General features: G+C 54.1%; 2 protein-coding genes across 4 annotated transcripts in view; one reads left to right on the forward strand and one right to left on the reverse strand.

Moving 5' to 3' along the window:
• SLC5A10 (solute carrier family 5 member 10) overlaps window positions 1-12,780 on the reverse strand; it is a 58,402-nt gene that overhangs the window by 6,128 nt on the left and 39,494 nt on the right. For 2 of the 3 annotated variants that reach the window (XM_034989714.1, XM_034989712.1), the window contains one exon: window positions 1,781-1,888. The exons of the other annotated variant lie outside the window; for it this stretch is intronic. In XM_034989714.1, coding sequence (XP_034845605.1) covers window positions 1,781-1,888 — 108 coding nt within the window. The remainder of the gene's footprint in view (window positions 1-1,780; window positions 1,889-12,780) is intronic. 3 annotated transcript variants of the gene reach the window in all.
• Window positions 9,736-12,780, forward strand: part of FAM83G (family with sequence similarity 83 member G) — a 30,218-nt gene continuing 27,173 nt past the window's right edge. Inside the window, exons 1-2 of the mRNA XM_034989711.1 lie at window positions 9,736-9,814; window positions 10,284-10,946. Coding sequence (XP_034845602.1) covers window positions 10,425-10,946 — 522 coding nt within the window. The 5' untranslated portion in view covers window positions 9,736-9,814; window positions 10,284-10,424. The remainder of the gene's footprint in view (window positions 9,815-10,283; window positions 10,947-12,780) is intronic.

Consider the following 12,780-nt stretch of genomic DNA (forward strand, 5'->3'; position numbering starts at 1 on the left):
TCTGATTCTATCTCCAAGGCCTCTTACACCTTTTCTTCAAGTGTCTAAGCACCTCCCCTCCATCTCTGCCGATTGTCTGTCTGTCCTCTACCCCCTGCCCTAGTTTAAACCTGACTGATGGCCCCCCCCTCCCCTGAGGGCTCAGTCTCCCTGGTGCTATTTTTGCCTGGCCCTTGGTTCTGTGTCTGACTCGTTGTGTGACTTCCAGGCATCCCATGGCCCTCTCTGTTCAGTTATCACGATGACAGGGCTGGGGCCCAAAGAAAAGTGAGTTAGATCACGGTTTTCCCTCAAACATCTCTCCATCCTGTTTCTCTTGCTCAGGGAGGTGGAATTAACTTGGGGCTTCTTCTCCACCCATTTTTCAGACAGGGAGCTCAAGGCCTAGAGAGTGGTTATGGCCCAACAATGGCTGGGTGTCAGCACTCGGGGGCTTAGCGAGCTACCCCCGCCCCCCAGAACAGAAGAGAAAGGTGAGGCCCAGAGGTGGGAACCCACAGCGAGGCCAAGCCTTGCGCCAGGCAGGGTCCCAACATTATTATGTTTAATCCCAGCAACAACACACCGAGGGGTGGGTAGGTGTCACTATCTGGAATGTACAAATGAGGACACTGAAGCTCCCAGCAGGGAAATGACACGCCCCAAATATCTCAGCCAGCAAGTGGCAGAGCTGAGATTTGATCCCAGGTCTGTGAACTCACCCTGGGCCTCCACGCCCCGGGAGAGAGGGAAAGCAGGGCAAGGCCTGGAAGCTTCTATAGGGGAAGCCATGGGGAGGGAGGGAGACACTCAGGGTCTGAGAATCTGGAGGTGAAACCAGGCTGCAGAGGGTCTCAGAAGGCTATCTCCTCTTTTTGCTCTGCTGGGACAAGAAATGTGGGAAAGGCCAAAACCTGCCCCCATGTTCTACCTGTTGGGGGAGGCAGGAGGCGTGGGGCTCATGGGGGCCCGAGCTCCTGATCCCAGCGGAGTCGGCAGTGGGTTGGAGCAGGACAGACCGGGGTCTGTGGCTCAGCCACTCTGTCACCATGGAGAAGTCACTTTCCCCGCTCGGTGCCTCAGTTTCCCTATCTGTAAAGCGGGGCTCACAACTACCTCATAGCCGGAAGTGGGAAGCAGTTTGACCTCTGTCAAGGGATGGCACAGCACAGGGGAAGAGGACAAGCTCTGGAGGTAAATTATCCGGGTTGAGAACCCAGCTCTGGGGCTCACTGGCCACGTGACTTTGGGCAGGTCTCTTCAACCTCTCTGGGTCTCAGTTTCCCCATCTTTAAAATGGGGGTGATGGGACGCCTGGGTGGCTCAGTCGGTTAAGCGTCTGCCTTCGGCTCAGGTCATGATCCCAGGGTCCTGGGATCGAGTCCCGCATCGGGCTCCCTGCTCCGCGGGGAGCCTGCTTCTCCCTCTGCCTCTGCCTCTCTCTCTCTCTATCTCTCATGAATAGATAAATAAAATCTTTAAAAAAAATAAAAATAAAAAATAAAATAAAATAAAATGGGGGTGATAATATCAGCACTTAGGGTTCTTGGAATGATGGAAGGTAGTCCCATGCAAAGTCCTTGGAATCCTGCGTGGGCCATGGTGGGACGGGGCGGGGGGGGGGGGCATGTGAGTATTTTCCAGTATTATTACCTTCCTCTCTTTCCCGATGAGTGAACATCCCACTTGGATGTCACACTGGACCCAAAGTGGCCTCCACAGCCCCCGGTGCCCCTCGCCCTCACCAGTCCCACGCGAGGTTCCACCCCTCACCCTGCCGGGACCCCACCCAGAGTCTCACCGATGGGCATCAGTTCCATGACCAGCTTGGGGTAGGCGATGTTGGAGCATCCGATCTCAGCCCCGCAGGCCCGAAGGCACTCAGACGGCACCACGCAGCCCACGTCATCTGCGTCAGAGGGATGCCCAGTATATCCCAGCTGCTCCACCCCGCCCTTCGGACAGCCGTGAGCACCTGAGGGTGGGCCAGCCCCCGGCCCAGCCCTGCTCTGTCACCTCCTCTGACCAGGAGCTATGTGGTCCTGGGTCACGAGGAGGGTGCTGGCCTCAGAACTATTCTGGCCCCTAAAGCCTTAACTTTTTTCCTGCCTGGTGTCCTCCGTCGTAATGTCTTCTCCCTCTCCCAGGCCAGGCCAGGGGGCTCACCTGCTCACCCACGTGAGCAGTCCACTGTTAGAAGCCATCTGGGGCGCTGGTCTCCCTCACCCCCCTTCTGCCCCCACCCCTTCTCCCCAGAGGGGCAAATGCAGGCTAGAGGGACACCTTCCCCCACCCCTGGGCTCAGAGCTTTAGGCCGGGTCCTGTCCCCCTGACCCCCCCACCTGGAGCCATCTCCAGCAGCTCCTGGAGGACCCTTAAAACACAGGGGAGCCAGATCACACCCTGGTCAGAACTCTCCAGTAGTTCTGCTGTCCACAAGACTCTCCAGTCATCGAGACGCCGGGCTCCTCCAGTCGTGTCCCTTTCCTTGCCGCTCCCCCACCCTGCTCCAGCCACAGGGGCCTCGCCGTCACCTGAGGCCTTCCCCACCAGCCCCTCTGCCCAGGCCTTCCCAGGAGGACTGGCTCAGAAGTGGCGCCCCGCAGCAGGAGGGGCGCACTGCTCATCTGTGGACTGAATGGACTGAGCCTTGCATCCGGGCCTCCCTAGCAAGCTGCCCCAGCAGAACCCTGTTGGGGGGGTGGGCAGGAAGCACGGCACCTCACTCCCAGAGCTTGCCCACGGCAGCCGGGCTCCCCAGCGCAGTGCGGAGAACACTGGTCAACCCCACGTTCTCGGGCTCCTCCCATGAAGTACTCTCTCCACGCCCCATGGGCTGCCCGTGTCCCTGGGATTTTCAGCAGGGGGCCCACAGCGTGCATAGCTGATGGTGGGGGAAGTTCAGAAACAGATGCCACCGACCAGCGCTCCAGGGGGAAGGGAGGCCAGTGTGGGCGCTTACATTTCAATCCGGCAGCAGGCATCGGCGTTCCCCAGCCACGGTGCTCCACTTGCAGGCCAGGCACTCCTGAGTTAACCACTGTCCCCTCCAAATGCCCCTTCTGAAAAGTCCCTCCATGGATGCCCAACCCATGGCAGGTGGGTCTCAGAACCCTTCCTCCAGGCTAGCAGGGCTGGGGCAGCATCCCCCCATCCTCAATGACCTGGCATCCCGGGTCTCTAGCCCAGCCCCTCTCTGGAGCTCCAGAGCCCCCTAGCCCCATGGCTTTTCCTGCCACATCCCTGCCTGCTTCACTTGGCTCCCTGCCCTGCTCCTGGGCACCAGCCCCTCCCCGCCTCCCTTCCATCCTCCCCATCCTTGCCAAATTACACCTCTGCTCACACTACTTACTTCTCAGGAGGCCTCCCCCCCCCCCCACCCCCACATACACACTGCTGGAGTCCCTAGCTTCCGGGGGGGTGGTGGTGGTGGAATCCTTTCTGTGGCCTTTCAGGTCCTTGTCAACTGGTCCCAGATCCTCCCATCCAGTGTGCATGCATCAGCCGCCCGGACCTGCTGGTGTTTTCTCATACACACCCAGCACTTTGCCGCCTCCGGGCCTTCGCAGATGAGGTCCCCTCCTCCCAGGACTCCATCCTACCCTTGTTTACCTCCTGCTCCCTGGCCCATTGCAAAGGGCTGGTCCTCTGAGGCTTTCTCTGACTCCCTCTGCCCTCCCCCCAACCCTAAGCCGGCAAAGCAGCTTCCTCTCAAAGGCTCCTATGGCCGAGGATTGAATCATGATAGTTTGTATGCATATTTTACCTCCCCTACCAGACTGGGAGCTCCCCCAGGGCGGACACCGGGTTTGAATCATCTCCAGGTCCCCGGTATCACTCGGTGTAGGGCTGGGCCCAGAAAAGAGATCCTGCGAACATTTGTGAATGAATGAGTGAGTAATGGAGTGAATTGTTCTCAAGAAGGAGGCAAGGCACAGGAGGAGAGGAGGAGGAGAAAGGATGCCAGAAAACAGTCCTGATGAAGTTCAGGCAATATTTGATCCAGCTGCAGGCCAGCGGTGCGCAGATGAGAACTTGGGACCACAAAGGGCATGACTGGCCTGGGACACATAGTTGGACCCAGGACAAAGCCCCAGGCCCCATGGCAGGACTTCGGGGTGGCGGGGCACTGGGGTCCAGCATACAGAAGGCAGGTGATTGGGCCCCTGCTGACAGGTTCTGGGCCTGGACTGGCCTGCTCTGGTGCCCGGACCCAGCCCTCCTGGTAGAGACAGGTGAGGAGTCACAGCCACATAATGGCTCAGAAAGCCCGAGTCAGGAGATTCTGGCCAAGTTTATTCAGCCCATTCCAGGCTGTGGGCATGGGCCTCCGCCTCTGGGCACCACTGGCTCACTTGCCTGAGTTTGTGCTGAACAGCAAGAAAGAACAACCTCTCCTTTATGACAGTGGCAGAGGTGCGCCATTAAAGTCCCCTGAATGTGCCACACTCAGGATGGCAAGGGCCAGCGGGGGGGAGGGGGGCTTCTGAGTTGGCCAGGGAGCCAGCTTCTGTGGGCCTACGAGCTCCCCAGCTGGGATCTACTTTTGCATTGGCACCTCCGTCCAGCCAGGGCCCACACCAGAAGCCTGGGAGCTGCCCCTCTCCTTGTCTCCCACGTCCTCCCTCCCTGTGGCCGATACCAAGTCCAGCCACTGGGCTTGGTGACCAGGTGAACTGCACCACCTCCTTACTGCACCGCCTTGCCCCCTCTAACCCACCCTCCCTGCATGCAGCAGAGGGAACTTCTAAAAACACCATTTCTGTCCACCATCCTTCCTGCTCACACACTTCTGTGGCTCTCCATCCCCTGCAGGAGGGATCACAAGCCTCTAAATGTGCCATTCATGGCCCCTTACCCTCTTAGCCACACCTCTGGGCCTCTGTGTTTGCTGTTCCCTCTCTCTGGAATACCCTTCCCTCTTTCAGAAACTCAGGGAATTCATATGGATTCATACTTTCAACCTATGGATGTCTGTGCAGGCTTTGGGCAATATCCTCATGGCACAAATAACTCTGTGACCCGTGACAGCCTCTGCCAGTGTCTGTTGATGGACTGAATGACCCTTTCCCAAGGAGGCCACTGGACATAAGACCAGGAGGGCTAATCAAGTTGCTCCCCACTCCCTAACCAGGCCTGGCCCATCCCAGGGAGACAGTCCAGATGTGGATGTTGCAATAAGGAGCAGGAGAAAAGCACACAGACCTGATTTTAAGGCCAACTATCCCAACGCTCTACTGTATGATCCTGGGTGATTATTTAAGGTCTCTGAGGCTGTTTCTTCCCCTGTAAAGTCCTTCTGGGGGACATCCAGAGGCCAAAACTCAACCTCAACCTAAATGTCACACCTGACACAAAAATTAATTCAAAATAGATCACAGATTTAAATGTAATATGTAAAAACTATCAAACTTTTAGGGAGAAAATAGTAGATCAGGACCTAGGGCTAGGCAAAGAGTTCTTAGACTTGACAACGAAAGCACTACCCATAAAAGAGAAAATGGATAGAGTAGACCTCATCAAAATTAAAAGTTCAGTGTGAGACACCTGTGAAAAGGATGAAAAGAAAAGTTACAGAACAAAATCAGTAAAGTTGCAGGATACACAATCAGTATACAAAGATCAGTCATGTTTCTATACACTAACAATGAACCATCAGAAAGAGTAATTAAGAAAACAATCCCATTCATGATGGCATCAAAAATAACTAAATATCTAGGAATAAATTTAACCAAGGAGGTGAAAGACCCGTACAATGAAAATTATAAGACACTGATGAAAGAAGTTGAAGATGACACAAATAAATGGAAAGATATACCATGTTCATAGATTAGAAGAATTCATGTTAAAATGTCCATACCACCAAAAGCCATCTGCAGATTCAGTGCAGTCCCTATCAAAATTCCAATAGCATTTTTCACACAAATAGAAAAAAAAAATCCTAAAAATTTGTATAGAACCACAGAAGACTCCAAATAGCCAAAGCAATCCTAAGAAAGAAGAGGAAAAACTGGAGACATCACTCTCCCCGATTTCAAACTGTATTACAAAGCTATGGTAATCAAAACAATATAGTATTGGCACAAAAACAGACATATAGATCAATACAACACAATAGAGACCACAGAAATAAACCCACACATATATAGTCGATTAATTTATGACAAAGGAGTCAAGAATATACAATGGGGAAAGGACAGTGTCTTCAATAAATGGTGTTGGGAAAATGAGACAGCTACATGCAAAAGAATGAAACTGGACTACTACCTCAAACCATACGTAAAAACCAACTCAAAATGGACTAAGGATTTGAATGTAAAACTCCTAGAAGAAAACATGGGGGGTAAGCTCCCTGACATTGATCTTGGCAATTATTTTTTTTTTTATTTGACACTGAAAGAAAGAAAAAAAAACCCAAATGGGACTACAACAGATTAAAAAGCTTCTGCACAGCAAAGGAAACCATCAACAAAATGAGAAGGCAACCTATGGATTGGGAAGAATATTTGTAAGCCATAGATCTGATCAGGGGTTAATAGCCAAAATATATAAAGAATTCATAGAACTCAATAGCAACCCCCCCCCCCAAAAAAAACAAAATCCATTTAAAAAGTGGGCAGAAGATCTGAATAGACATTTTTCCAAAGGAGATATACAAATGGCCAACGGGTGCATGAAAAAGTGCTCAACATCACTAGTCATTGGGGCTATGCAAACCAAAACGACAATGAAATATCACCTCACACCTGTTAGAATGGCTATCATCAAAAAGACAAGAGATCACGTGTGTTGGCAAAGATGTAGAGAAAAGGGAATCCTTTTGCGTGTGTAGGTGTGCGACTGGTAGGAACATATATCAGTGCAGGTACTATGAAAAACGGTATGGAGATTTCTCAAAGAACTAAAAATAGAACTACCATCTGATCCAGCAATGCCACATCTGAGTATATATCTTAAGGAAATGAAATCATTACCTTGAAGAGATATCTGTACTCCATGTTCATTGAAGCATTAGTCACAGCAGCCAAGACATGGAAATAACCTCAAGCGTCCATTAACAGATGAATGGATAAAGATGTGGCATACACACACACACACACACACAGAAATATTATTCAGCCCTGAGAAAGAAGAAAATCCTACCATTTGTGACAACACTGGTGGACCTTGAGGGCATTATGCTAAGTGAAGTAAGTCAGAGAGAGAAAGACAAATACTATATGATCTCACTTATAAGTGGAATCCAAAAAAAGCTGAACTCAGAAAAAGAGAGTAGAATGATAGGGCTGTGGGGGGTGGAAGAAAAGGGGCGATATTAGTTAAAGGGTACAAACTTCCAATTATAAGATGAATAAATTCTGGAGATCTAACGTACAGCACAGTGATTATAGTTAATGATATTGTATTTTATATTAAAAAAAAAAAGTTACAGACCAGCAGAAAATATGTGCAGACCATAGACCTGACAAAGACCTTGTATTTAGAATATATAAAGAGCAGGGAACCCTGCTGGCTCAGTTGGTTAGGCTTCTGACTCTTGGTTTTAGCTCAGGTCATGATCTTGGGGTCGTGGGATAGAGCCCCATGTCGGGCTCCATGCTGGGTGTGGAGCCTGCTTGAGATTCTCTCTGTCTCTCTCCCTCTGCTCCTCCCCCCCACCCTTCCCCACCCCCACTCACACTCTCACTCACTCTCTTTCTCTCTTAAAAAAAAAAGTATAAAGAGCTCTCAAAACTCAACAGGAAAAACCGAAAAATCCACTTAGAAAATGGGCAAAACACATGAACAGGAATTTCACTGAAGAGGTCAGACAGCTGGCAAATAAGCACATGAAAATATGTTCTATATCATTAGTCATTAGGAAAATGCAAATTAACACCATAGGAAGAGGTTAGTACACACCTATCAGCGTGGCTAAAATAAAAAAATTGTGGGGCGCCTGGGTGGCTCAGTTGGTTAAGCGACTGCCTTCGGCTCAGGTCATGATCCTGGAGTCCTGGGATCGAGTCCCATATCGGGCTCCTTGCTTAGCAGGGGGTCTGCTTCTCCCTCTGATCCTCCCCCCTCTCATGTGCTCTCTCTCTCTCTCATTCTCTCTCTCAAATAAATAAATAAAATCTTTAAAAAATAAATAAAAAATAAAATAAAATAAAGTTGTGACAACATAAAATGTTGGCAAGGATGTGGAGAAACTGGATTGCTCATATGTTATTGGTAGGAATGTAAAATATACATAATACAACATATATACAAATGAATATGTATAATATGCATATGAATGTTCATAGCAGCTAAATTCATAATAGCCCCAAACTGGAAACAACCCATTGTCCTTCAACAGGAGAGATGGTTGAACAGACTCTGGTCCCCGCATGCCATGAATACTAGCCAGCAACAGAAACAAACAAGCTACGGATACACACGATGACCTGGATGACTTGCCAGAGAATTATGCCGAGTGGGAGAAAAAGCTAATCCCTGAAGGTTATATGCTGTACTTCCCACTTATATAACATCTTGAAATAACAACATTGCAGAGATGGAGAACAGATTTCGTGGTTGACAGGGGTTAGGGATGGAGATGTGGGTAGCGAGGGAGGTTTCAGCCACACAAATCTACACATGCGGTAAAGTTGCATACACACACACACACACACGAATACTTGTAAACTGGTGAAATCTGAACAAGTTCTGGATTGCACTGATGTCAATTTTCTGGTTATTGTATTATTGTACTAGAGTTCTACAAGATGATACCATGGGGAGAAACTGAGAGAAGGATCCCAGTGACCTCTCTGTTGGTGTGTTGTTGTTGCTGTTTTTAACAACTTCCTGTGCATCTGTAAATACGGTCAGGTAACTGCAAGGTTGGAGGGCTTCATGCCTTTCAGCCCTGAGAGCCAGGATTCCCTTCATGAGCCCCAGGGCCTACGTGCAGTCATAAGAGCAAAAGGAGAAGCTGAGGCCCGTAAACTCTTGTTCTGGGTCCTTGGTGGCAGTGAAGCTATATAAATCAGGCTTCAGGACCCCAAAAGCAGTGCTGGCCCCCTGGGACCGCCTGCCTCTTCTCTGTGGCTGAGTGGGGTGGGGAAGATGGGGGTGTGTGCGCAAGAGTTGGGCCTGACTCCAGCCCACAGCAGCCCTCTCTGGCTCTCCCCATCCCAGGGTTCAGGAGGGCGCTGCTCATCATGTGGGACCAGTCCTGGGGGGTTACCCCTCCCAGCAGGGAGCAGGGCTAGGGACTAAGAACTGGGTATCTATCTGCTCTCTGCACACCAGGCTCTGTAAAGGCTCCATCCTGAGTATGGGTCAGACGGTGCCCTATCCTTGCGTTGGGGCCTCCCAGTCCAGTACCCCAATTCTACTTCCACAACCCGACAGCTGGGTATCTGCACAGACTTCCCGTCCCACCTGGGAAACAATACTGGTAGGGTTGGACCAAGTTTACCAACAGGCCCCGCGGTCAGGGGGAGGGGCGGTGCAAAGATTGTTGACTTGCTGTGTGTTCTCAGTAAGAACACTGTCCCTCTCTGGGCTGCAATGTTCCAGGAGCTGTTGGACTTTGGTACCTGGGCTTTCCAGAATTCGGCCACCCCGGCACGGGTAGCAGCGGAGGAACCGCGGAGCACCGCCACCCCGCGCCGATGTCCCTGGGGGGTTGGCGGGGGTGGTGAATCAGCTTCCGGCCCCGCCCCCAGGGCGGCACGTGACCGCAGGTGGCGGCGGCGGGGGGGGCGGGGCGGCATTAGTCACCAGCCCGTAGCCGCCGCGGGTGCGCTTCGCTCCGCCAGCGCGGCTTTCCTTGCCGGCTGTGCCCCGCGCCCGCGCCCGCCCGGTAAGCGAGTCCCGGGCCGCGGCCCCGGATCCCGGGCCCGCCAGCCGCGCTTCCCCGAGCCTCCTCCGGGCAGCCCTCTCGGGTTGCGGGGTCGTGGCGCCCTCAGATTTTAAGACCCCCGCGCCCTTCCCGGAAGCTGTCGGAATGCGGGGCGCCGCCGAGCTGGTCTAGCGGCCCTCCGAGTTGTGCCCTGCCACCCCCACTCTTGGAAACTTCTGGGAAGTTCCCTGCCTGCCCTGGTTCCTCCCAGAAGTTGCCTAGGACTTTAGGCAGCCCCACAGTTCCTCCGGGATGCGGGCCCCCCCCCCCCCCCCGCCCCTACTGAGAGAGGCACACCGCGCCCAGGCGTGGGTCCCGCCCCGCCATCTCGCCCACTGCCGCCCCACCCCCGCCCTGTCACCCTGTCGCCCCTCCCCGGTCCCGCCTGCACCCTGCCCTGACCTCTGCGTTCACTTGGCCTCTCCCGCAGACTCCCTATGGGCAGAGCTGCTGAGGCGCAGGTGGAGCCCCAGAGTGCGCCCTGCCGAAGTCGGGCCGGAGTTCGGAGCCCGACCTTGCCGAGTGCTCTGTCGCCCGCCCACCCCGCCACAGGCGTCGGGGCAGTGGCAACATGGCCTTCTCCCAGGTGCAGTGTCTGGACGACAGCCACGTCAACTGGCGCTCCAGTGAGTCCAAGCCCGAGTTCTTCTACAGCGAGGAGCAGCGGCTGGCCCTGGAGGCCCTGGTGGCCCGCGGCAGGGAGGCTTTCTATGAGGTGCTGAATCGGGAGAACATTCGGGACTTCCTGTCGGAGCTGGAGCTCAGGCGCATCCTGGAGACCATTGAGGTGTATGACCCAGGCTCCGAGGATCCGAGGGGTGCCGGCCGGCCCCGGGGTCCTGAGGACAATGGCGTTGGCGACAGCGAGGAGGCCAGCAGGGCGGGTGGGGACCCCACTGAGGCCGAGCCACTGCCCTCTCTGGAGTACTGGCCCCAGAAGTCGGACCGATCCATCCCCCAGCTGGACCTGGGCTGGCCTGACACCATTGCCTACCGTGGTGTGACCCGGGCCAGTGTCTACATGCAGCCCCCCATCGATGGGCAGGCCCACATCAAAGAGGTGGTGCGAAAGATGATCAGCCAGGCCCAGAAGGTGAGCCAGCTGCTGGGGAGGGGGGGGTGGTCCCCCCGAGGGGAAGCCGGTCCCCAGCATCTCTGCCAATTCAGTGCGCGTTCACTCACAGCACCAATACGGAGACCGAAACACCGTCCCCCCGTGGTTCTCTTTGCTGCCTCCTCCCCTGCCCTCCTGGGATTCCTCAGTGTCTTTGCACAGGGATAGGATACCTGGGTCCTCTGGCGGGTGACCATGGGCTGCCCCATCTCAAAGGGCCTTTGTGCATTGTTGGGGGGCGGTGCGCATTCTGATTTCCCCAGACCCGGCAGGCAAGCAGTTTCTCCAGAAGAAAGTGCTGTGATGGGGTGGGGCAGGGAGGAATCTCGGGGTTTTCTCTCACTTACTGTCCCTCGACAGGACTCTGATTCATTCCTGCGAAGCAGGAAGCTCTCACGCACGCCGTGGAACACTGTTGTTGCTTTTCTGGGGTGGTGGAGAGAGTCTGGAGTGGTGGAGGAGGCACGGAGACTAAAAAGTAGCCTGGGTCCGTCCATCTGAGGCTGGCCTGGAGGTCCGAGTTCAAATGTGTCTATTTCCTGGCTGCGCTGGGCAGCAGAGAGTGACTTGCTCACCCTCTCTGAGCCTCTTTGTGAGCTTTGTAATGCAGAATCTTCCCAGGCTGGGATGTAGGGGGCGGGGATGGTCCTTGGGTGGAAGCGCAGTGAAGTCAGCTGAGGGTTGCCCACCTGGGTTGAATTCTGCCAGTGAAAGGACCCCAAGGGTTGCTTCTTCTCTACCCCGGCCGCGATGGGCAGCATCCCTGGTGTGGGTAGTCATTCTCAGCCGACACACTGACGCACATCCTGAGAAGGGGTGCTCACCACGTGGCGAGCCAGGCCATGAGCTGGTGCGTCTTCCTGCCGAGGGGAAGTGCCTTCCCGTGGTTTCAGAGCACATCGCGAGCTGATTGATAAAGCCTGCCCAAGCGAGCTGTGCTGAGAAAGATTCTGAGACCAGGTCTGAGCTCAGTAGAGGGTGGTGACTGGTTAGCAACATCTGTGCTGGTGGAGGTATTTCTAGCAGAGTCTAACCCTTTGCCAGGCCCAGAGCAGGGCAGCAGATCGTACGAGCCCAGAACGCTGGCTTTGGGGACCATCCTGGCTGACAGGGCCTGGGGAGACTCTTAGGCCGAGAAACCAGAAGTGGGTCAGGAGCTGACAAGGTGGCCATGGGTTAGGTTTCTAGAAAGGTGGAGTGCCTGTCCCCTGAGGGGGCTGGCAGAGTCGGAGAGCCTGTGTCTCGGAGCCTGGCTCTCGACCTGATCCCAGGCAGCTTTGGGGTTTGGGTTTCTGGTGTGTAAAGTGGAGGTGAGAACGGAGCTGCGTCTTTGGCCGTTGTGAAGATGGAATCGGGTGACCGGAGTGAGGAAGAGTTGCAGGAAGAGGAGGGAAAGTGGGAGGAGGAAGGGGCCTTCATAGCCCTTGGGCTGAATAATCCGCCCCAGAGCTGCTAGGGGGTAGGCAGGTGCAGCTGATGTCATGTCTGACTTGAGGTCATGGAACCCAGTCCTCTGGGAGGGCCTGTTGGGATCCCATGACCCTTTTTTTAAAAATGGGGAAACTGAGGCCCTGACCTGCTGTGCCAGGGTTCTGCCTCCTCCACCTGTCTCCTCCCCACCAGGAGTAGGAAGGAGACTGGCACCAGATCCCTGCTCGGCATGGGAACAGCCAGCAAATCTAATCTGCCCCAGACAGGAAGACTGATGGCCTGGCCCAGTGATGGGGCCAGATAGGGGCACCCAGGGCCAGGCTGGGCAGCAGGGCATCCTCCCCACGTGTCTGTGGCCAGGGCTGAGACCCAGCCACCCCAT

This window comes from Mirounga leonina, unplaced genomic scaffold, assembly GCF_011800145.1.
Source record: "Mirounga leonina isolate KUSES-001 unplaced genomic scaffold, KU_Mleo_1.0 Mir_488, whole genome shotgun sequence".
NCBI lineage: Eukaryota > Metazoa > Chordata > Mammalia > Carnivora > Phocidae > Mirounga > Mirounga leonina.